This window comes from Tachysurus fulvidraco, chromosome 5 (genome assembly GCF_022655615.1).
Source record: "Tachysurus fulvidraco isolate hzauxx_2018 chromosome 5, HZAU_PFXX_2.0, whole genome shotgun sequence".
Lineage (NCBI taxonomy): Eukaryota > Metazoa > Chordata > Actinopteri > Siluriformes > Bagridae > Tachysurus > Tachysurus fulvidraco.
The window spans coordinates 9,757,890-9,780,050 of record NC_062522.1 but is presented as its reverse complement, the minus strand read 5'-3'; the positions used below and the strand labels follow the sequence as shown (position 1 = coordinate 9,780,050).

Genomic DNA, 22,161 nt, shown 5'->3' with positions numbered 1-22,161 from the left:
TGATAACAGTAATTAACAAGTTTCCCACAACATTACATGTAACTAGGGTTGCAAAGGTAAATTTCCGGAAACTTTCCACGAGAACTTAATCTGGGGACTTTTGGAAATATTCCAAAATATTTGGGGAACATCAAATGATCTGTGCATGTGATAACACTCCTAATTACCCCTAAATACTGCTTATTAAGAAGGTAGTTATTAAGTTTAGATATTGGGTACAATTAAGAATGTAGAATAACGTAATGCAGAATAAGGCATTAATATGTGCTTAATAAGTACTAATAAATAGCCAATATTCTATTAATATTCATGCTAATAAGCAACTAGTTAAATGACCCTAAAATAAAGTGTTACTGTGCATGTTATGGAAGAATGTAAGTAAGTAGTGTGCTGTGTGCAAGTGACCGAGGAACGCAGGGTACAAATTCAACTTAAATTGCATTACATCTTGTTGTTTTAAACAACATTATGCTGCAAGATTTTTTTAACTACATTTAAGTTCCTTGTTATAGACAACTCTGCATATTTTTTTTTTTAATTCTCAGTTTATTTCCATATATTCCCATTAATTCCCATGGAAAGTTTCCAGAATTTTACAACCCTACATGTAACACTATTCATATTCTGCAAGTATTAATAGACATAATAGTAATATACAATTACATATATTTTTTTCTTTAATTAAGGCAAAATTTGTTAGCAAATTGCTGTGCTTTAAGAGGAATACACTTGGAATACACTTCAGGCTACATTAGAATTATTCGGGTAGTCTTGACACTAAGATCATTCTAATCAATGCCTTCAGAGTTTTATGGCTAAGTCTCTTTTCCTGCCTGATTAATGAAGCTTTGTGGACTTCAGGGCTCAATTCAGCAGCGTGTGCTCAAGTGTTATGCAATTTCTTTAAAAGGCAATGCTTGTAGAGATCTTGAATTATATAAAGAATACTCTCCATTGTTATACTCTTGCATGTTGCATTCATAAAACCCCCAGGTTCTGAGTTGAATCTTTGAATTCAAAAACCGCTAACCACACAAAGTTAGAGAAGTAACATCTTTATTCCCTCCATTGCAGAGAGCTTCAAAATAAGGCATGCGATATGGATTTGAATTTAAAAAGCATACCTAATAACCCTGTGCGTATCCCAGCTCTGACAGCAGAGACCAAGAGACAACTGAATGGCCTCGGCATGAAAAATAAATCTACAGCTTTTTTCGCTGGCGCTTTGATAGCGGCTGTGCTAACGAAGCGACTTCGTGTCTTCAAAGTGTCCCGGTCCTGTGGGGGCCACATAACGCTCACATGGATCACTGAGTGTGGGTCGTGCCACAGCACTGATTGAGATTTACAGACCTGTACTCCAATCTGCAGGATTTCCCAGCTTTGAGACTGCTTTTTTCAGTCTCATTGACACTCTTTCTTCATTATCTGTAGTGATTTCTCAGAGAACGAAGAATTGCAGATCACTGGGGGTTACTGGATTGTTAAGCTCATGTGTTGGGGTAGACTGACTGTATGTATTATGGGAAAAATGAATTGATACATGTCTAGATGGTGGATTAATTAGAAAAGTAGCCAGGATTATTATTTTTCTTTAAGCATATAACCTAGGGAATAATGTAGTTAGATGCATTGACACTGGTCTCTCATGGTGCCTTGTATAAGTCCCAGTTTTTGGACTGTGTTGTGGTGGTTCCTTGGTGATGCATATTTTCTATGAGTATTGATAGATAGGTGAACAGTTTGACTATTATGAAAAAGAGTTGTTTGCAATTTCAGTGTATATGGAATGTGTGATGTGCAAAAATCCAGTGAAGGTAGTGGGTGTTGTGCAGACAAGTCCAAAAAGATCAATATGCTGGCCTGTTTGAGGGCATAAATGGCCTGCAGGATACATAGGATACACTGCTTTATTTCGATCTCTCTCGAAAAACAAAGTCCTCTGTACTTCAAAGTTTCTCAAGGATGGAAACAGGGTGGAAGACAAAGTACTGACAGTGGAGATGAATAAACTTATTCTGAAAGAAAACCTAATCAGTGTTTACATGTGGTGTGTCCACTGTACATGCCCTTAACAAGCCCTTAATTGGCTTTACTATAGAAATAATAATGTAATTTTTACTTATTAACTCATCATTCAAGCCTAAAATAAGTTTGTACTTTTGGCTGATATTTTTGTCTAGTCCCATGGTGGTCCAGCAGCAGGATCCTACACTTGCATTGCCATGGCCTGGGTTTCATTTCCAGACAGGGAGCTAACTAAGCCACTAAAGAGCTAACTGTCAGTGCTGGACCCAAGCCCATCTAAAATTGGAGTGTTGCGTCAGGAAGGACATCCGGCGTAAAACCTGTGCCAAATCAAATATGCGGACCTGATGATCTCCTATGGCGACCCCGAACAGGGAACGACTGAAAGACCGACAGCAACGGAATATAAAAATGCACAGTTTGAAGTTAGAAAAATAATTAAATAATAGGTTTATTAATCTTATGCTTGGTTTATTGCAGTCTTGGGGTAAAAAAACATACATTTGATTATGTTGAAGATATTCTCGCTTGCTATTTTTATTTAATTGTTTTGTAGCACACACAGATTATTAAACATCTTTTCAGCTAATTTCTTACAGCTATAAATTTTAGCGAACAAATTTCAATAGTTAAAAGTTAAAAAGAGAACAAATAGTGTCTCTGAAATTCATACACACTGCAATAACTTAAACAAGGGCTTTTTTTTAAGCTATAAGTGACCATAAGGATTGAACTTTTCATGGTGTTATTAAAAACAATGGTGTTATTAAATGGTTTGATATTATATTTGTTGTTCTCGATAAGAATACTGTTGATTGATAGACTGACAGCACAGATGGTGCAGGAATAGAGAAACTTATACAGTACACACCTCCACACTAGCATGTTTGCATGATTTGACCGATTCTGATGAGTTATTGTTGAGTAACTGTACATAATCACAGTCAAGGTGCTGTTGTGTAACAAGCATTATGAGTTATTTCTTTTAAAGACCTGCAGGAGGAATATGTAGGACGAAATACATGAAGGGGGTCAAAAGGCCTCTTATTTGGCTTGTACAAAGTAAGACTCATATTTTTATACTTTTTGTGTTATAGAATAGAATACAGTTGAATCGCACACTTTTATGCCCAGTAGTTTATTCCGTACGCAGCCGTCTATTCATTAAAACCTATTAGCGATCAAATGCTATTAGTCATATTATGCTTTCCACAGTCTTCTTATGACACAAGTCTTTATTTAATGAGAATTTCATTTACACAGCTCATGTACTAGTATTTCCTGTTTATTCCCACGCTCTTATTTTAACAGCTCTGTGTTTATTTCCAAAAGGTATTTAAATGTTCACTCATTTTATCATCCTATTGGGCAGGTTTAGAAGTCCTTTAATGAGTACTTTACTGTACTTGGTTCACAAAGCCATCCCAACCTTACTATATTCATGTCTTCCTCTGAGACCCGAGGCGTTTTTAATGAGAAACGTAGCAACCTACAATATGGATTAAGTCTTTGTATTATCGGGATTAATACATTTAGTTTTATAAACACTAAATAGCTGAAGAGCTGTGTACAGGCTTGATTTTACGACCACAATCCAGCTATGTTTTCGGCACACATCCTGTCTGCCTTGTTTAAGCATTTAGCATGTTCTCATACGCTCAAAAGTCTTACTGCTCTTTATTTTATGTTTCTGGGTGGGATTTTTTTAAACATCAGAAAAATGTACCAGAAAAATAGTAATGGTTTGTGTGTGTGTGTGTGTGTGTGTGTGTGTGTGTGTGTGTGTGTGTGTGTGTGTGTGTGTGTGTGTGTGTGTGTGTGTGTGTGTGTGTGTGTGTGTTCCTTAGGCTGCCGAACAGAATGGGATGAGATTAGTTGCTGGTACAGAGCTGAAGTTGGCCAAGTGGTTAATGTCTCTTGTTCAGAAGTTTCCCAGCTCTTCGCCAACAACAACGGTAATCACTAAATTTCTTTTTTACCTCTGCAGCACTGTTGTTGTCCATTCTGATTGGTCAGGAGATGCTGACTGCATGGCTTATATTAATAGACTTATTCTAATGTTCCTACACTAACAACTTACACTGCAACTTGTATGGCAGATGAGCCACATATATTAAAACATGTAAATAGACTCATCGTTTATATTGTCGATGTCCCTCCTTTAGAGTCGCCATTGTCTTTAGTTTTCCAAAACAAGAAAGTTTTTAGGACTGATGGCTTTACAGCTTCTCCCTAACATGCAAAGCTGCATTTTATCTGTTGTACATAGTAAATTCAAGACAAAGATTAAAAATGGCTTTCGAGGGATGGACTGTTTAAAGCTGTTATTATACAAGTGATAATAGGGACTACATTATCCTGTCGATGTTCCACAACATTAAAGATACCTATAAATGGACTAAGTACTGTAGATATCATTCAAACAGCTCTTCCTTTCTAAAATATCTACTGTTGTGTGAAAATAATCAACTTTCTGAAGGTAAGTCTGCGTTGTTTCAGGCCACATCACACCGCTCCATTCCACTGTTGATTTCCTACAAGTTCTTTTGTGTTTTATTCCATACTTCTTTAATTTATTGATAGTACTGTTTAGTTTATACAGATTACACACTGCATGATGTAATGTGTATCTGCTGATTATACACTGCGGCTGTTGAAGAACTTGCTTTATCTAGACTCTTTTACGTTGCTGTAAGTGTATTTATCAAGCACTACAGCCACTTTAAACAGCTGTCACGTATCGTTGCCATCTTCAGAATAGACATGGAGGAAACAATGCTGTGCAGAGTGCTTTGTGTGCAGTGAGAGTGAGCTCGTGAAAACAGGGGACTTTTACAACCTTGCCCTGTATACACAAAATAGTGGATGGCCATAAACGTGCCAAACCCAGGACATGGCTCTCGAGTGTTGTGTACACATTTAAACTACATACACATCCTGGTAAGATACAAATACTGCAAGTAGTTACAGCTATTTTTTTTTTATTTGCTCTATTATGAACCATGCGTTGCACAAAAGTGTAATTCCCCTCATTTTTTACTACAAATTTTATTTTAGATGTTCATTTTATACATCTCATACTTTTCCAACAATCAATTAAAAAGTAAGGATATTTAACTAAGACCACTGATGAATTTTTAAAAATCAAAGAGTATTTTTTTAATTGACACCAAATATGACATTGTTTAGCTAATTATAAATGTATTAGATTGTTTTTTATGTAAAAAAGTTTTATTTTCATTATTTATGAAGGCATATTTCCTTCATTGATGCATTTATTTACAAGTCTAAGTATTTCCCAAAGTAATGTTTTTTTTTCATTATGTGAAAAACTGAATGTTAGAATGCAAAATAAATGTCAACTAAAACATTATACAATTTGGTATCTGGGAAACATGGCAAAAAATAGATAGATAGATAGATAGATAGATAGATAGATAGATAGATAGATAGATAGATAGATAGATAGATAGATAGATAGATAGATAGATAGATAGATAGATAGAAGCTATTTTTTATGCTTGCCTCTAAAAACCATAAAAAAATCAATATGTGAGAGGAGTCAAAAATTAGCATAAAACCTCAAAACAGTCAAAAGTGCACCACAGCAAAGTCACTCTTAAAAAAAAGTGGGGTTTCATTTCCCCTGATTTTAAAAATAAATAAATAAATGAATGAATAAATAAAAAAGCTTGTACGAATGAGTCAAATGTTGTAATATTGCTTCCTGCATTGAAAACTGTTTTCAGTGCCAAGAAAATAATAAAATAATGAAAAATCAAAGGGGTCATGAAAGAAGGCAGAGCACTAGGAGCCAGAGGAGGTTAGTGTTGTTCCGTTGCTTGTTAGCACTGTGAATCATTGCTAGTAAACACTTCTTCTTTCCCATCGGACCTCACCTTAGACCTTTTACCACACATGGCAAACGCATGCATTCAGCCAACTTTCCCCCTACGTTAGCTTCAGGGTGAGAGACCTCAGTGATACACGCCATGCTACGCTAAATCTAGTAACAACAGGCGAGAACAAAAACTCCCATTGGCAACTAACACCAAACCACCCACTTACCATGACTGCTATTGGTATACGGCTGAAAATGACAGAATGGTATAATGAGTATGAAATGCAATGCACTTCACAGACATTTCTAATACACATTCAGAAAAAGAAATGTGCATAGAGGTATTGTGTAAGAGTAATACTCAAGCACACAATCTTACACCGGCAAGCATTTAGCTAGAAGGTAGTTCAGTCAGTTGTATTGTTGTTTTACATGTTTTAGACTAAGAGCTCTCAATCTTTGTCTCCTGATACCATTTTCTAAGCTTGAAATTCTTGCAAAAAGCTTATCGGAGAGCTGGCTGGTGTAGACGTTTTGATTAACATGACAAAACAGTTTTACATGCCTTTCTGAATAAATGATGATGCAATACTAATAATTAGAAAAATCAGTTTTAATCAGTTTACATGAACCAAGGTCATGTGTTAATGCGTTATAAATAAGATCTGGTAAGTAAATAAATAAACAAAATAACCCTTCTGTGTATTCATTCACATTTCTGGTGACTGTATATGAGGTCATGAATGCAAGGTTGAGAACAGCGGCATTGACATTATCTTTTATTCATAGTGAAACACTAGTGAGTGGATTTAAACACGTGTAATCTAAGATAAACAATAATATTCCGTTAATAGAATATAAAATACCGTATAATGAAAATTACATTCACTTTTACACTAATTTCACCAGTTCTTCCATTCCAGACTTACATTGATACTGATAACTCAGCTGTACCTATTAGTTTCACTACACTTACTGAATACTGCATTGAAGGTATTCAGTAAAATATCTTTTTTAGTTGTGTCCATGTTCAGCATTGAAGTTCTTTGTCATGTCACACTCAACTGGGGTGGGAAATGGTTTATATGAAAATAGACACTAAGTTTTGTTTTGTTTTTTATCTAGCCTACTAGGGGCAATATATTAATGGAGTAATGTAAAAAATAAATAAATATATATATTTAAAATAACTCTTCCCCTCAGCAAAAAAGATTAGATGCCCCAAGTGTCAGGGATCAGCTCAGACTTTCTGGCCATGTGCTACTGTTGTTGTTGTTGTTGTTGTTGTTGTCACATGTCTGCCCCACCTTCGTCTGCTCCTCCCTGTCTCCAAACCTGATCCTAATTGTGTCATCATTGTCTTTTGTATAAATGTGAGCCGCGTTGCCGTTATCATTATCATTAGTTACGTTAGTTACGTGTACCTTAGTCACTGTCAGTCATTGTTAAGTGTCATCATCTGTATTGCTTTAGTTCTCGTCATTTACTGTCTTTGTCTTTATCATTTATTAAACCCCATTCATTTGAAGCTATCCTGTGTACGGGTCTGTCTCCTTCCTTCCCTGGTTCTGACACCAAGTGTTTATGCATAAGAAACTTAAGTTTGTTGGTGTTATTTTCAACCACTAAAATTTTGCGAAAGGTTATCCCAAGAGAGGGAAAATCACACATGTCCCACTGAAAGCCAACAGAGTCTTGACATATATTATATAAGACTTGAGGCTATAAAATGGATTCATTTTCTTATCGTGATTGTAAATGTCTTATACGTCGTTTTCCATTCCAGCAGTGAAATGCAATGCCAGTGAACTGGGTTAAAGGGATAACGTGAACCAGTTAGCTTTTCAGAATACATACAGACGGCATAGCTTCTGCTTTAAATGACTGTTTATGATCTTCTGAAACTTGAATCTCTTCTCTTAGGCTGCTTTCTCTGACAGATGATTGTATGTTGAGCATTTTCTTTTATTACCTGACTACTTTTTCATTGCCATGGGCAGGTTGACATGTGGACCACACCTGGTTTATGTGAGGTTGTGTGGGTCACAGCTTGCCAGTGTTCAGCTTTATCCTATACTGCTGGATAAGACGTCAAGACATCAGACGTCCTGCCGCTCCAACTTGCTGTCCACCCAAAGCATCCAGTTTATTTCCTAATCAGATTGAGTGCAGCTGCTTCTCGATAATGTTCACTGCTTTTATTAGCAGTTTTTCCATTTCCTGCAGTTATCCCTTCTGTTATGTTCAGCTTCCTGGAAAACAATCATGTTTCAGGTCAAACTGACCAGATTTATACCACACTGAGATGGAAGCTTATAAGCAGGTGTACAAGTTACATACATATATCATTGATCCCAGGACAGGCTCTGGATCCTCTGCAACTTTGACCAGGAGAAAGCAGGTACTGGAGATGAATGAGTCATATTTACACAGGTGTGAATATATTATATAATAAATAACATATACATTATTCATTATCAATCATTATACATTAAACATTATACATGAATATCCATTTTATATTAAATTTAATTATTATATTTAAAGTAATAATATATTTAATATATATTTAATATTCAACACAATTAAGCAGTCGGTTAAATAGTCTGTAAAATGTTCTCCACGTATGATCAATAACGATAAAAATAACACAAAGGGTTATGAAGAGATGAGCGCTGTTGTGTGGGTGTTTGTGTGTGTGTGTGTGTGTGTGTGTGTGTGTGTGTGTGTGTGTGTGTGTGTGTGTGTGTGAATGGGCATAAATGTCATTTAACAGTGGGGGGGGGGGGTAAATATAAAATTTCACGTGCTCAATTTTTGAAGGGGGACACAAATAATACAGTCTAATTGTACTTATAAAGACATGACCCCACAATGAAAAACTTTGCTTTTATCATTATTATTGTAGCATGGAGACTGCGTCATTATGGTTATTTTCAAAGTTTTTCTCAGGTTCAAATTTTTCTTTTCTCCATCATTTTATCTAGTCTATGACACTGCAAGGCAAGTTTATTTATACTGTAGCACATTTCATACACAATGGTAATTCAAAGTGCTTTACATAAAGTAAAACTATCATTAAAAATATCACAAGAATAAAAACAAGGAATTAAAAAAGGTTTCAAATTTTATTTAAAATTAACTAAGACACTTAAGAATAGAATAGAAATTGATTATACAAAAAAATACAGTGAAGTCAGTTCGGACGTAGCACAGTGATCGTTAAATGCACAGCTAAACAATCCGCTAATTGTGGCCGTTAATGTTAAGTTAACATTATGCCAAGTCGTCCCAAATAAAACAATGCATGCGAAACGGCTTTGGCATGTTACAGTGCACTATGCAACAAGCTGTTGTAAACAAGCTAACGTTAACTAGATAGTTATATTTCTTTCGCTAATATAGCAGATTCATGGAAATTAATTCATCAGTAATTAGCATTTTTGCTGCAACTAATTTATGAATGAGTCTGCATCAACTACATTAAAGAGAATCGCCTTATTTAAAGTGGATAAAATACCCTAATTAATGGAGTTTAACATTAATTGAGCCGAGGCCACAAAACTCATTTAAACTCATTCATCCACTGGTTAAAGTTAGGTCTAGATTTAAACCATCTGCACTTATGAATAAAAAACTTCCCAAGACATAACAAAAAATTACAAATAAAATCAAGCTCTTTGTTTTCCAAAAAGATACCAAACTTAATTATCTTTACAGTAAGGGGAGGGAGGTGTGTGCAGAGCAGGTGAGATGAACTGGGAAAGCAGGCAGTGGGTCAAACCACTGTGAGGAAGGGGAGGGGGAACTCAACTGTTTCTAAATGCGTTTTTTTTTGCGTTTATTCAGCATAATAGGATTAATCATTTAAATCAACTGTCATCTAATGTAATGTGAACGGAAACATTTAGGAAGAAAGGTGACCATGTTAGATGCTAGGTCCAGAGCAAGAAGTCTTGGAATTATTTAATACAGATGATAATGGCATTTTATCACCAAATTCTTTAAGTAAAAAGACTAAAAAAGGGTTGTGCAGAATACACAGCTACTTTGTCTGAAAGTGTATTATTTATTTCTATTCTATATTCTTGTAGTGACGTACTTTCCTAAAACGATCCTAAAACGGTCTCGTATTTGTCATAAATAAATAAACGTCCGTGCTGGCAGTTCAAAACCCTATGGCATGGATCAGCACACACTGTTTTACACCTTGTGTAGAATATCAAACAGAATAAACAATATGTGGTGATATATGAGGAAGAGAAATGTGCTGTGCTTTTGGCACAGAGGTTTTTTAACACACAATGCGGCCTAATTCCACGTAAACAGGAATAGACGGTTTAGTTTATTCAGCTGTGTGTGTTTATGTAATGGTACTCTAAATCAAGGACAGTTTGTCATATCGTTGGTGTTAAATCGTGCCTACGGCCGAGTCCATGTTACTTTTTAATCATGAGTTGGCTGTTTAAACAGAATTAAAAGAATGTACCTGTGTGTCTTTGCCTAATAATCTACCAAGATTAATGGTGGGACAGGAAGACATTAATAACAATATAGTTAAGTCAATAAGCTATCACACCTGACTAAGGCTACAGTTTAGTGAAATTTAAGAATAACCCTGCAATAAGCAGTTGAGAGTCGACAATGTAGAGTGAACTGGGAGAGAACTGTAGAGAAGATGGTAGATAGATAGATAGATAGATAGATAGATAGATAGATAGATAGATAGATAGATAGATAGATAGATAGATAGATAGATAGATAGATAGATAGATAGATAGATAGATAGATAGATACTTTATTGATCCCAGAGGAAATGCAAACAGCTAGTAGCAACACACAGAGAAACATGATTATCACAAACACAGTATCACAAGTAAATATGTAACGGATATATGTAAAATGTAAAATGTCCAGTGGCTGCAAATAGACAAGTAAATACAGTTGCATTGTAAATACAGATGCAACCCTGTACTGTCACTCCAATGTTTCCACCCTGCCGTACCTGAGAGATGTTGTACAGTCTAACTGCCAGGGGGAAAAAAAGAGTTCCTCAGTCTTGTAGTGGAGCATGAATGAGATAGCAGTCTGCCACTGAACACACTCCTCTGCCTGGTGAATGTGCTGTGCAGAGTTTGATGGGTGCTCAATATGGTGAGCAGTCTGTCAACGTTCCTTCTCTCTGTCTTACATCATGAGAAAATACATTTTAACGAAGCAAAGTCTCTTGAATTTTTTTTCCAAATTTCTGGGTTCCTTTCCTCAAACATGTATATGACAGTGGAATTTAGAGATGGCATTTGACATATGGATGATATTAGGTTTTTTAATTTCTATCCCTCTATTTGTGATCTGTCTTTCTCCTATGTACTTTAATTAGGCATTCATATCATGTGCCTTTTTTTTCTACCTACTTTGTTTTTGTTTCCCATACACTGTTACCCTTGGGTCGTGGAGCAAGGCCCAAATCCCATACAAAATCTCTAGATTATGTATATCACTGTGGATAAGGTTATCTACTAAAAGCACTAAATGTCAATAGTACAGTCTATCAGCTTTGTTTGGTTTGTTGGTTTATCTGTGTTTGAGGTGAAGCTTTAACCAAAGTTAACAGCTTTCAGCAACATTTCTAACCTTAATACATCTCAAAAACTACAGAAGAGAGCTGAAACCGGTCCGAACAAGAACAAGCACGGATTTACAATTACATCTGTTTCTGGCCAAAAAAATATTAAGTCAAAAGAAGCATTAAAAAAAACTAATAAAACCGGCCTAGACCAAAAACGATGGTAAAGTAACTTAATATTTTGTTGCACAACCTTTTGAGTCAATCACTGCAATCAAGAGATTTCTGTAACTCTCAATGACACTTCTGAACCTGTCCACAGGTATTTTGGTCCATTCCTCTTGAGCAAACTTCTCCAGCTGTGTCAGGTGTAAAGGGTGTTTTCTCCAGACTGCATCTTTCAGCTCTTTCCACAGATGAGCAATAGGATTTAGATCAGGGCTCATAGAAGGTCATTTCAGGATAGTCCAATGTTTTGTTCTTAGCCATCCTTGTCTGTTGTTATTTAGCATAACCACATCGGGATGTTTGACTGTTTGTATCATTCCATTTATCTGTCTCAGCTACATAATATATTTCAAATCTAGGAACAGAAATGCAGTTGTCGGCAGGGGCGGGTTTTTTAGGGTGTCTGTGATCTCAGCCACCCTAAAACTGCGAGTTTTTTTTTTGTTTACTTTGCTTTTAGGCATGTGTGTTGTAGTCTTTCAAAAGTGCAACAATTATTGATTTGGTCTTTGTCTTGTGAATATTTTTTTTTATTAATGACTGCATTCATTGGACACACTGTTCGTAGAGAATGCACATGAACTGATTTGATTCAAGACTGGTATCATTACATCATGCATAAAATTTTGGTGTCCACTTTTGCCATTTTAAACAATACCATAACTTTTGGCTTACTATGTAGTCATATAATATTTAATATAAAACTCTTCTTGTTTTAAATTCTCACTGAGGGCTAAAACCCCTAAAGATGAAACCCTAGAACCGCCCCTGTTTGTCGGTATACCTACTATTACAGTATATCATTATATTGCATTGAATTTACATTAAATTTAGTTAATAATGTTGGTGATGTTTTTATTGTAGTTGCTTCGTTCTTTGAATGTGAATCTAAAACTTTCTTTTACATATTCAGTGCTGTCAGAACTTGCATCATCTGAGTCAAAAGTCAAGACTACATGACTTTTTTCAATCTATCCATCATTCTGTCACTTGCTTTTTTTCTGACCTTCTTTTTCTATCAGTCTTTGTTCTGTCACAGTTGAATAAAACATTACAGTAGAATCTCTCTCTCTCTCTCTCTCTCTCTCTCTCTCTCTCTCTCTCTCCTTCTTGCTTATCTTTGTCCCCTTCAACTTCTTGAGTTTTACATTTATATTATTCTATCTATACTGGTATTTCCTTGCTTTAATTCTGTTAATCCTTTCTTTGTGTCACTCAATTTCTTGTGTGAGTACTTGTGTGAGATGTGCATAGAAGCCTTTAATCCAGAGGATAATGTCAGAAACCGTACTTACAGCACAGCATGCCATCTAGTGAGCTCATCTGTAGTCCCATCCACACAGCGGAAAACAATACCAACAACGGAAACCATAATCATATCAAAATAAATGCTAATCTTATTCGCCGCAATTCGCTCCAGAGAGAAGTGGTTGTTGTCGTTACGGAACAAGTGTCTGTGCCTTCTTAGGGATAGAGAATTAGTTTGCTTTCTGTGTTGAGAGGTTTAAAACAAGTAAAGGACAAAGCAAGCCGAATAATTCAAATGATCTTTGTGACTATACAGTTTGTTTGTTTTTTATCTGTTTCAGGTTACATATACCGGAACTGCACAAAGAACGGCTGGAGTGACCTTTACCCATCATATGAGAATGCTTGTGTATTACCAACAGTGGAAGGAACTGAGGTAAATACTCCTTCTCTGTTAATATACATAGTTTTTGTGGTAATAATTCCATGATATTAGTAAAATTGCAGTGTTCTATTCATTCTCGGGTACTCTTGCTGACGCTAGCTCGCCTACCCACAGTGTGTCAGTATGTAATGTTGCTGAATAACTAAATCTAAAAAGATTGACTGCAGTGAGGATTTACTTCTACCCAGACATCTCACATAGATTTTGCATATCAGATCAGCTTCCAAAGCTTTAGCTTTCAGTGGATAGATTGCTAAAGAATAGAGCGAAGTAGCCAAGTAACTCTAACTCTTATTAACTATAGCTGCAGTGCATCCTGGAATATTATAAATCAAGGTTTGATGGTTGTTGTACATCTATGCCGGTTTATCGACGCATTAATATGACATTGAACATCTCTGTAACATAGTAATTAAACTCCACTGGAGCTAGCAATACTAGCAGACAAACGCTAACTTATAACATTTCCATTTCAAGTATTTAGCAAAAACCCTCATTCAGAGCATCTACCTCAGAATGCTGAGACGATGTTACTAACCCTAAGTGGTCTGGTTGATTGAGATCTTGTTTTTCTTTGACTTTCAAACTCTTCCTCTGTCTACTATGAAAAAAATGCAAATACTTTGTCTTCCATTATAAAATGCATAGACGCACTGTGCTGCTTCAGTTCTTCAGTCAACCACACCCTTATATTTAAAGCTGATGTACAATAACATTTTACTTATAGATTTTGCTTAGATTTGTATTTGGAATTTGGAGATTATAGGTAAATTCTTCGGGGTTCACTCACTTATATTAGCCTCTAAGACATTTATACATTTATCCACTTTAATAGGAATATCTGTACATCTGCACATTTATGCAGTTATTCAATCAGCCAATCATGCTTTAGCAGCACAGTGCAGAAAATCATGCAGATAAAGGTCAAGTTAAACATCATAATCAAGAAAAACTATGATTTTTACTTTTTTTTTTTTTTACTTTAACTGTGGCTGGATATTGGTGCCAGATGGGCTGTTTTGAGTATTTCATAAACTTTTGGGATTTTCATCCTTAGCGTCTTTAGAGTTTATACAAAATGGTGTGAAAAACAAAAATCATTGAGTCAATGGCAGTTTTGGGAAATGGCTATTTTAGTTCAGCTGTCTTCCCATTTTATGACAATGAATAATTTGTCTTGGCTTTTATAAAATGTCTTTTTGTGTATTTATTGGACTTGTTGTGTATTGTTTGGACTATAACAGCCCTGCCAGTGGTTATATAAAAATAACACAGAATGGTGATGAAAAAAGGCTGGGGCCTACAGACTGTAGATTCATGTCGAATATCAATGACAGTCATGTCATGTGATTACAATATCCACCGATTAAAATACCCACTAGATTCAATTTCTTTTTGACCTGGTGTTTTCAGTTTGGTTTGCTGGAATATCCATTACATCATCAGCTTTCACTGAGAAGGAGCATGGGAAACCTTACAGGTGTGATCATCCTGAATAAGGTTAATTATTAACTTTATTATTTACTCTCATAAATCATAAATAAATTAAACATCGCCCGATCATAAATTACACATCATTTGGAGTCATTGACCGATATCAAATTTTAGCCTACCTACAGTATGTACTATGAGGGCCAGTCATCCTGATTAGATTATGGCTTTGTATGTTGGGAATGGTAGAACCTGTTATTGGATTGGAAACAGTTTCAATTTGCCAACCGTGATGTCCAGCCTGATTAGCACATCCTTTGAGCTACTGTATGCACATGCTTTATGTCAGTCTTTGTTTTACTGGTTGGACATAAAGTTTTTATTCAGTCATGTGACATGGTGTGTAAATCTTAAAGATAGAGTAGATTTAATCAACAGTAGTGTTGTTGTATAAATGGGGGGCTGTGGTAGCTCAGTGGCGAAGGTGTTGGAGTACAGATCGGAAGTTTGTGAGTTCAAACAGCAGGTCCAATAAGTTGCCTCTACCGGGCCCTTGAGAAAGGCCCTTAACCCTCAATTGCTCAGTTGTATAAAATGAGATAATAAAAAAAACCTTTTTTGAATGATGAACAACATCCCCTTTCAAACCAAGTCCTAGTAGAGAATTCAGTAAAATGGATGGCTTGACAGCTCCAGTGTAAGAGACGGAGTGTGAGAGTATCTGGAGGTGTCACATTTAATTCAGTAAACAAAGAAAGAACATGATTGATGGCAAAGATAAAGTTACGCTTCCTAATCTCTTCCTGATCTCCAACAATCTTTTTTCAGTAACAGTTTACAAAAACAAGACATGAATAATCCTGCATTAATACCTGAATTAAAGCTTAAATATGAACTAATGATTTGTTACATATATATTATTCACAAACTAATGAAGCTAACCTTAACCAGGACTAATGAACTCATGCAGAAATAACAAATCCATGTACATGGTGCAGAACGTGCAATATGCAGCTGTGTTCACAAACATTGGATGGCATTGGAGTATTTTCCTATTTTACACTGATCATCCTTATGTATCCATTTCCATCTATTTAACTTTAAATTCCACTGTGTGCTCTGGACAGCTCGGGTCCCTGGGCTCTGCTGCTTTACCCACAAGGGGGAACAACTTGAAATGATCCATGTTTTTGAATTAAAGTCATATTCATTCTTATAAAGTATGTTTGATTTAGTTTACTCCGTGTGTTAATTAATAAATTAACAAATAAACATTTACTAACATGTTTAAAGTGGTTAAAGTGGTTGTTAATCATGCACAAGCTCATAAGCATCACGTCATAGCTCATAGCTCTTCATTAGTTTGTGAATGTAAGAAAGTAATGTGTTACCTTATTTCCTTTCCAATCTTTCACCTTTTTTCCCTCTCAAGCACTTTATCAATATTTCTGAATATGCAGTCAGATCAGATGCTAATGAGAGCTTAGGAACACTGCCATGAATTAGGAGTGCTCCTGTGATAAGCCTTAAGACACACACACACAGACACACACACACACACACACACACACACACACACACACACACACACACACACACACACACACACACACACACACACACACACACACACATTTATCAAGGATTTTATGCATGAATGATTACACAGGCACACCAAACAACTTGAAGATCAGGACTCACAGTGGAACGTGGTCCTAATGCAAGCAAGCAAATTACTGCATCCTACAAAACAATACGACTTCATGAAGACCAGTAGATTTAATTTTCACAAGTTAGGGTTGTTCCTTTTAGTGGCTTGGATTTATCAATTCAGGTTTTATCAAATTTATCAAGTGAAATGATGGCCCGTGTCTTTGTCCCGTGTGAAAATATAAATTCTATTTTGAATGAAGCGCTGCTGTACTCTTTCACTCTTATTTCTCTTTTTTAGACCTCATATTATTATACATTCAAGCAGGTGTACACTGTGGGTTATGCTACCTCTCTCATCTCCCTCATATCGGCCATCTTCGTCTTTACAGCATTCAGGTATAACAAGTATTTGGAACATTAGACATTTGTGTATTTATATACCAGTTAATAGACAATGCATTGTATAATGAACAATTCTGTCAAAAAAAAAACATTAAACACTTATTCACTTGTATTTATAAGTGGATGATTTTATGTATAATCTAAAACCTGATTCAGTTCATCCATCCATCCATCCATCCATCCATCCATCCATCCATCCATCCATCCATCCATCCATCCATCCATCCATCCACGTAGTTAGAGCATTATCTTGATCATTGTTGTCCATACACACATAAAAATGTATAATTTACATACATATACTTTATACATACATTCTTATACAATACTTTTTTTTAAGATTTAATTTCACTTTTCTTTTTATGATCAAGTTTACATGGCAATGCATGTTATTTTATTTACCTAATTCATCATATAACAGATCAAATGTATGTCCTTTACATGTAATCACAGACATTTTGGGTTTACATTTTTAAAACAGGAAGTTCCATTGTACAAGGAACTACATCCACATCAACCTGTTTTCCTCCTTCATCCTGAGAGCTAGCGCAATCTTTATAAAAGATGGTGTCCTCTTTACCGATGAAACCCAGGACCACTGTTTCATGTCTACAGTAAGATTCTCCAACACAATGATGAACATGACAAACTCTTACCCACTCTATACTGTATACTCATGTGTTATTAGCATCGTATAATGCTTTACTGGCAAATGCCACTCATCCTGAACTGTTTACAGTTTGTGTAAATAAGTTGGCTTACTCTTAGTACTACAGTAATCAGTGCTTTCTATTCCTTTCCTTGATTTTAAATACAACCTCTCCATCTCTAGGCATCCTGTAAGGCAGCAGTGGCCTTTTTCCAGTTCAGCATCCTGGCTAACTACTTCTGGCTCCTGGTGGAGGGCATGTACTTACAGACCCTGCTGGCTCTTACATTTGTATCACAAAAAAAGTATTTTTGGTGGTACATCCTTATTGGCTGGGGTAAGCGCAACAAATAATTCTCCAGGGGGATGATTTAGGTATGAGTTTACTATAAGTTAACTATAAGATCAAGACACATCTCCTCATAATTATTTTGCTGTATTTTAAGTGATTAAGAGAATCGAGTGTAATATGGAAAGTGCAGAAAACAGAACAAAAAAGTTCATCATCCGCATTAGTAAATTCAGTATTATTGTAATAAAAGTAGATTTTACAGTCATTTATTTTCATCCTAGGTAAAATATAGAATAAAGAGCTTGGAAACATGTTTACAGTAATTTTCTGAAATATCTTACATATTAGTGGGCACGGTGGCTTAGTGGTTAGCAAGTTCGCCTCACACCTCCAGGGTTGGGTGTTCTATTCCCGCCTCCGCCTTGTGTGTGTGGAGTTTGCATGTTCTCCCCGTGCCTCGGGGGTTTCCTCCGGGTACTCCGGTTTCCTCCCCGGTCCAAAGACATGCATGGTAGGTTGATTGGCATCTCTGGAAAATTGTGTGTGAGTGTGTGAGTGAATGAGAGTGTGTGTATGTGCCCTGCAATGGGTTGGCACTCCAGGGTGTATCCTGCCTTGATGCCCGATGACGCCTGAGATAAGCACAGGCTCCCCGAGGTAGTTCGGATAAGCGGTAGAAAATGAATCAATCAATCAATCAATCTTACATATTATATAAAAACACACACAAACCAATATGTTGGCTTGTTTATTTGATACTGGATACAACTGAGATGAAAGGTTGACCCAATATTTGTAACATATACTATCATACATAGTATAAAAGGCAGTGAAATGCTTGTTTGATTGTTTGTAACATAAAAATAAAATAAAAAAATTTAATACAAATGCAGGCTGAAGACTGATTGGGATCTCTAAATTGTCTGTAGTGTGTGAGATTGTGCCCTGAATTCTGTTCAGCGTGTACCCTGCCATGTGCCCTGAGTCTTCTGTGGCTCGGAGGAAATAGGAGGATAGATAGATGGATGGATGGAAAACTAATTAGAATTTACATAACAACATTGAGAAATAAAAGTTCTTACTTTGTACTTTACTGTACTGCAAATATATTTTATAGTTGTTTACTGTCTGTTTGATAGTGCTTTACTGGCATCCAATGTCAGCAGGAAATTACTGAAAATTGACAGCATTTTCTATTAGAGTGCAAATAAATGATTAACAACAAAGTATGGAATGTGTCTGTAAAGCCTTTGCTGAAACATCCTCTACATTTATATCATTTGTATCAGTAAAAGTCTCGGTATAACATTGTTGAACATGAGAAAGACCATATAACTGTAAACAAATTGTATTTAGAATAGAATTGTAACACCTTATTATCGTTAACAATATTTTTCCCTAACTTATGTTATATTTTTTAGGCCTTCCAACAATAGTCTTGATTATTTGGGTTCTGGCCAGGAATTTCTATGATAACAAAGGGTAAGTCTATATTGTTGTCCTGGGTATCATGTGTGTGTGTGTGTGTGTGTGTGTGTGTGTGTGTGTGTGTGTGTGTGTGTGTGTGTGTGTGTGTGTGTGTGTGTGTGTGTGTGTGTGTGTGTGTGTGTGTGTGTGTGACACAAATCAGATTGAGTCAGAGGACTCAGTAGTATGAGTCAGGAGACATTGTTGTCTTATTGGCTAATTATTGGGTAAATTGAGATCACATCTTTATTTAATGTGTACAATGAGATTTGTACTACAGTATATAGTCTTTCTACTGTTTTTTTTTTTTTTCTTTATAAGACAACAGTACAAACAGTATGCAAAACAGTAGTAGTAGTAATAATAATAATAATAATAATAATAATAATAATAATAATAATAATAATAATAAAATTACACAGATGTACACAGATGTCACATGATTATTACAGAACGATAACCAAAATTCAGGAATTCAAGAAAAAGAGACCATATTATTTCTGTGCTATATTTACGTATATAATAAATAGAACCATGAATTCTGCTGTCTACCAAAAATCCTAAAGGACAATGTGAGGCCATCTGTTCATGACCTCAAGCTGAAGTGAACTTGGGTTCTGCAGCAGGACAATGATCCAAAAACACACCAGCAATTCCACCACTGAATGGCTGAAGAAAAACAAAATGAAGACTTTGGAGTGACCTAGTCAAAGTCCTGACCTGAATCCTATTGAGATGCTGTGGCATGACCTTAATTTCATTCTCAAATACCCTCCAGTGTGGCTGAATTACAACAATTCTGCAAAGATGAGGGGACCAAAATTACTCCACAGTGCTGTGAAAGACTCATTGCAAGTTATCACAAAAGCTTGATTGCAGTTCTTGCTGCTAAGGGGTGGCCCAACCAGTTATTAGGTTTAGGGGTGAACACTTTTTCACACAGGGCCATGTAGGTTTGGATTTTGTTTTCCCTTAATAAGAAACACATTCATTTAAAAACTGCATGTTGTATTTACTCATGTTATCTTTGACTTATAGTTAAATTTGTTTGATGATATAAAATATTAAAGTGTGACAAACATGCAAAAAAAAGAAAAAAATCAGGAAGCGGGTCAACACTTTTCCACACCACTTTATGTGTAATTAATTGTAAATCTGCAATATGGTCTTTGTTAAAATTTGCTGAATTATTCAGTGATGTGTAGAAAAGTCTCTTAAAAATAAAAAAGTCTCTTGTATTATGTTAGGTCTGAAAATAGGTCTGATGTACACATTTTCGGTATTAAATGAAATTATTGTGCTTATTACTCAAAACTGAATATGTCCTATTGTGAATATGACTGTATAGCAAGGGATGTCCAATTTGGCGACCAAACAAACAGAAGCTACACCCAGGTCTACTGAAAGCAAAGATCAGCTGATAAAAAGGAGGCAATATGGTATATATTGATTGGAAAGAAAATCTGCACTCATATCGGTCTTTGTGGTGTATTACATTTGAATCTGACGAAGCGTATCCGACATGTACCTGAGGTGTAATTTTTTGTCTTTATTAATGTATGAATGGAAAATATAACGCCTCACTATGATCCGAGATCAAGTTTAGTGTGCGGAGTACAAAGAGTACAGAGTACTTAAGAGTATAGAGAGAAATAACCCCTTCTGAACGCTTCTGTGTTTGCTCTCCTGCTGTGGAAAAGGTGCTGGGACGACACAGATATCGCCTTCATTTGGTGGATCATAAAAGGACCGATTACAGTATCTCTTCTGGTAAGTAAACTATTTAAAGTACAGCATATGACCAAAAAGAGGTAAAATCATTTTTGTCCCAAGCTGACCTTGAAAAAGCTATACATGCCTTCATCAGCTCAAGGATTGATGTAATGCTCTCTACACTGGACTTAATCAATCACTTCTCAATCGGCTTCAAATGGTACAAAACGCAGCAAATGGTCAAATGGTCTCTCCAACACCTCCAAACGCTCACACATCACCCCTGTCCTCCACTCCCTTCACTGGCTTCCGGTGCATTTTAGGGTGGAGTATAAGGTCCTTCTCTTCGTGTTCAAGGCCATCAATGGTCTGGCCCCAGCCTACCTCACAGAATTAATAAAGGTCTACCAACCAGACAGATCTCTCCACTCCTCTGGACATACCTCTCTCGTCACTCCCAAATACAATTATGAGAAGTCTGGAGGCCGGTCATTAGCCATCGAGGGACCAAAGCTGTGGAACGCACTTCCAGCACACTTACGATCCATCACTGTGCTGAGTGTTTTTAAATCACAGTTGAAAACTCATTTATTCATACAAGCTTTTAGCACGTAGACCCTGTTTCAACTGCTATTTTATGTTCATTGTGTTCTTATTGATTTTATTTTTTATTGTTGTTTTTCAGGAAAGCACCTTGTGCTCCTTTGGGCTGTTGTATGGTGCTCTATAAATAAAATTTGATTGATTGATTGATTGATTGAAAAATACACGGCTGTTTTTAAAAGTTTTTAAAAGGTTTTTTTTTGCTTTCTTTGGTCCAGGTGAACTTTATCATCTTCATCAATGTGATCAGGATACTTGTGGAGAAGCTGAAGTCTCCTGGAGTCGGAGGCAATGACACCAGTCACTTTGCGTAAGAGCTTAACACTATTATCACAACAAAGAGATTAATGTTCTAGACTCATTTTGATTTCATGTGGTATATCAATGCAATTGTAGAATTAACTAAAACAAAAACAATCGATGTGATGCACCAAACCCATTTTTACCCATTTTGCACTTACCCATTACCCATTTTGTATACATTCCCTTTGCACTTTTTTCCACATGTACTTTATACGAATCATTTGTGCATTAGAGACAGCATGCTTTGAGTCCATTAGAGTCTTATATTTGTTGCAATATCTGTACCTACAGT

At 36.0% G+C, this 22,161-nt stretch overlaps 1 protein-coding gene across 1 annotated transcript in view; it reads left to right on the top strand.

The window, feature by feature from the left end:
- ghrhrb (growth hormone releasing hormone receptor b) overlaps positions 1-22,161 on the top strand; it is a 50,982-nt gene that overhangs the window by 26,584 nt on the left and 2,237 nt on the right. The window contains exons 3-10 of the mRNA XM_027155667.2: positions 3,876-3,983; positions 13,253-13,347; positions 16,739-16,836; positions 17,324-17,456; positions 17,675-17,828; positions 19,205-19,265; positions 20,951-21,020; positions 21,785-21,876. Coding sequence (XP_027011468.1) covers positions 3,876-3,983; positions 13,253-13,347; positions 16,739-16,836; positions 17,324-17,456; positions 17,675-17,828; positions 19,205-19,265; positions 20,951-21,020; positions 21,785-21,876 — 811 coding nt within the window. The remainder of the gene's footprint in view (positions 1-3,875; positions 3,984-13,252; positions 13,348-16,738; positions 16,837-17,323; positions 17,457-17,674; positions 17,829-19,204; positions 19,266-20,950; positions 21,021-21,784; positions 21,877-22,161) is intronic.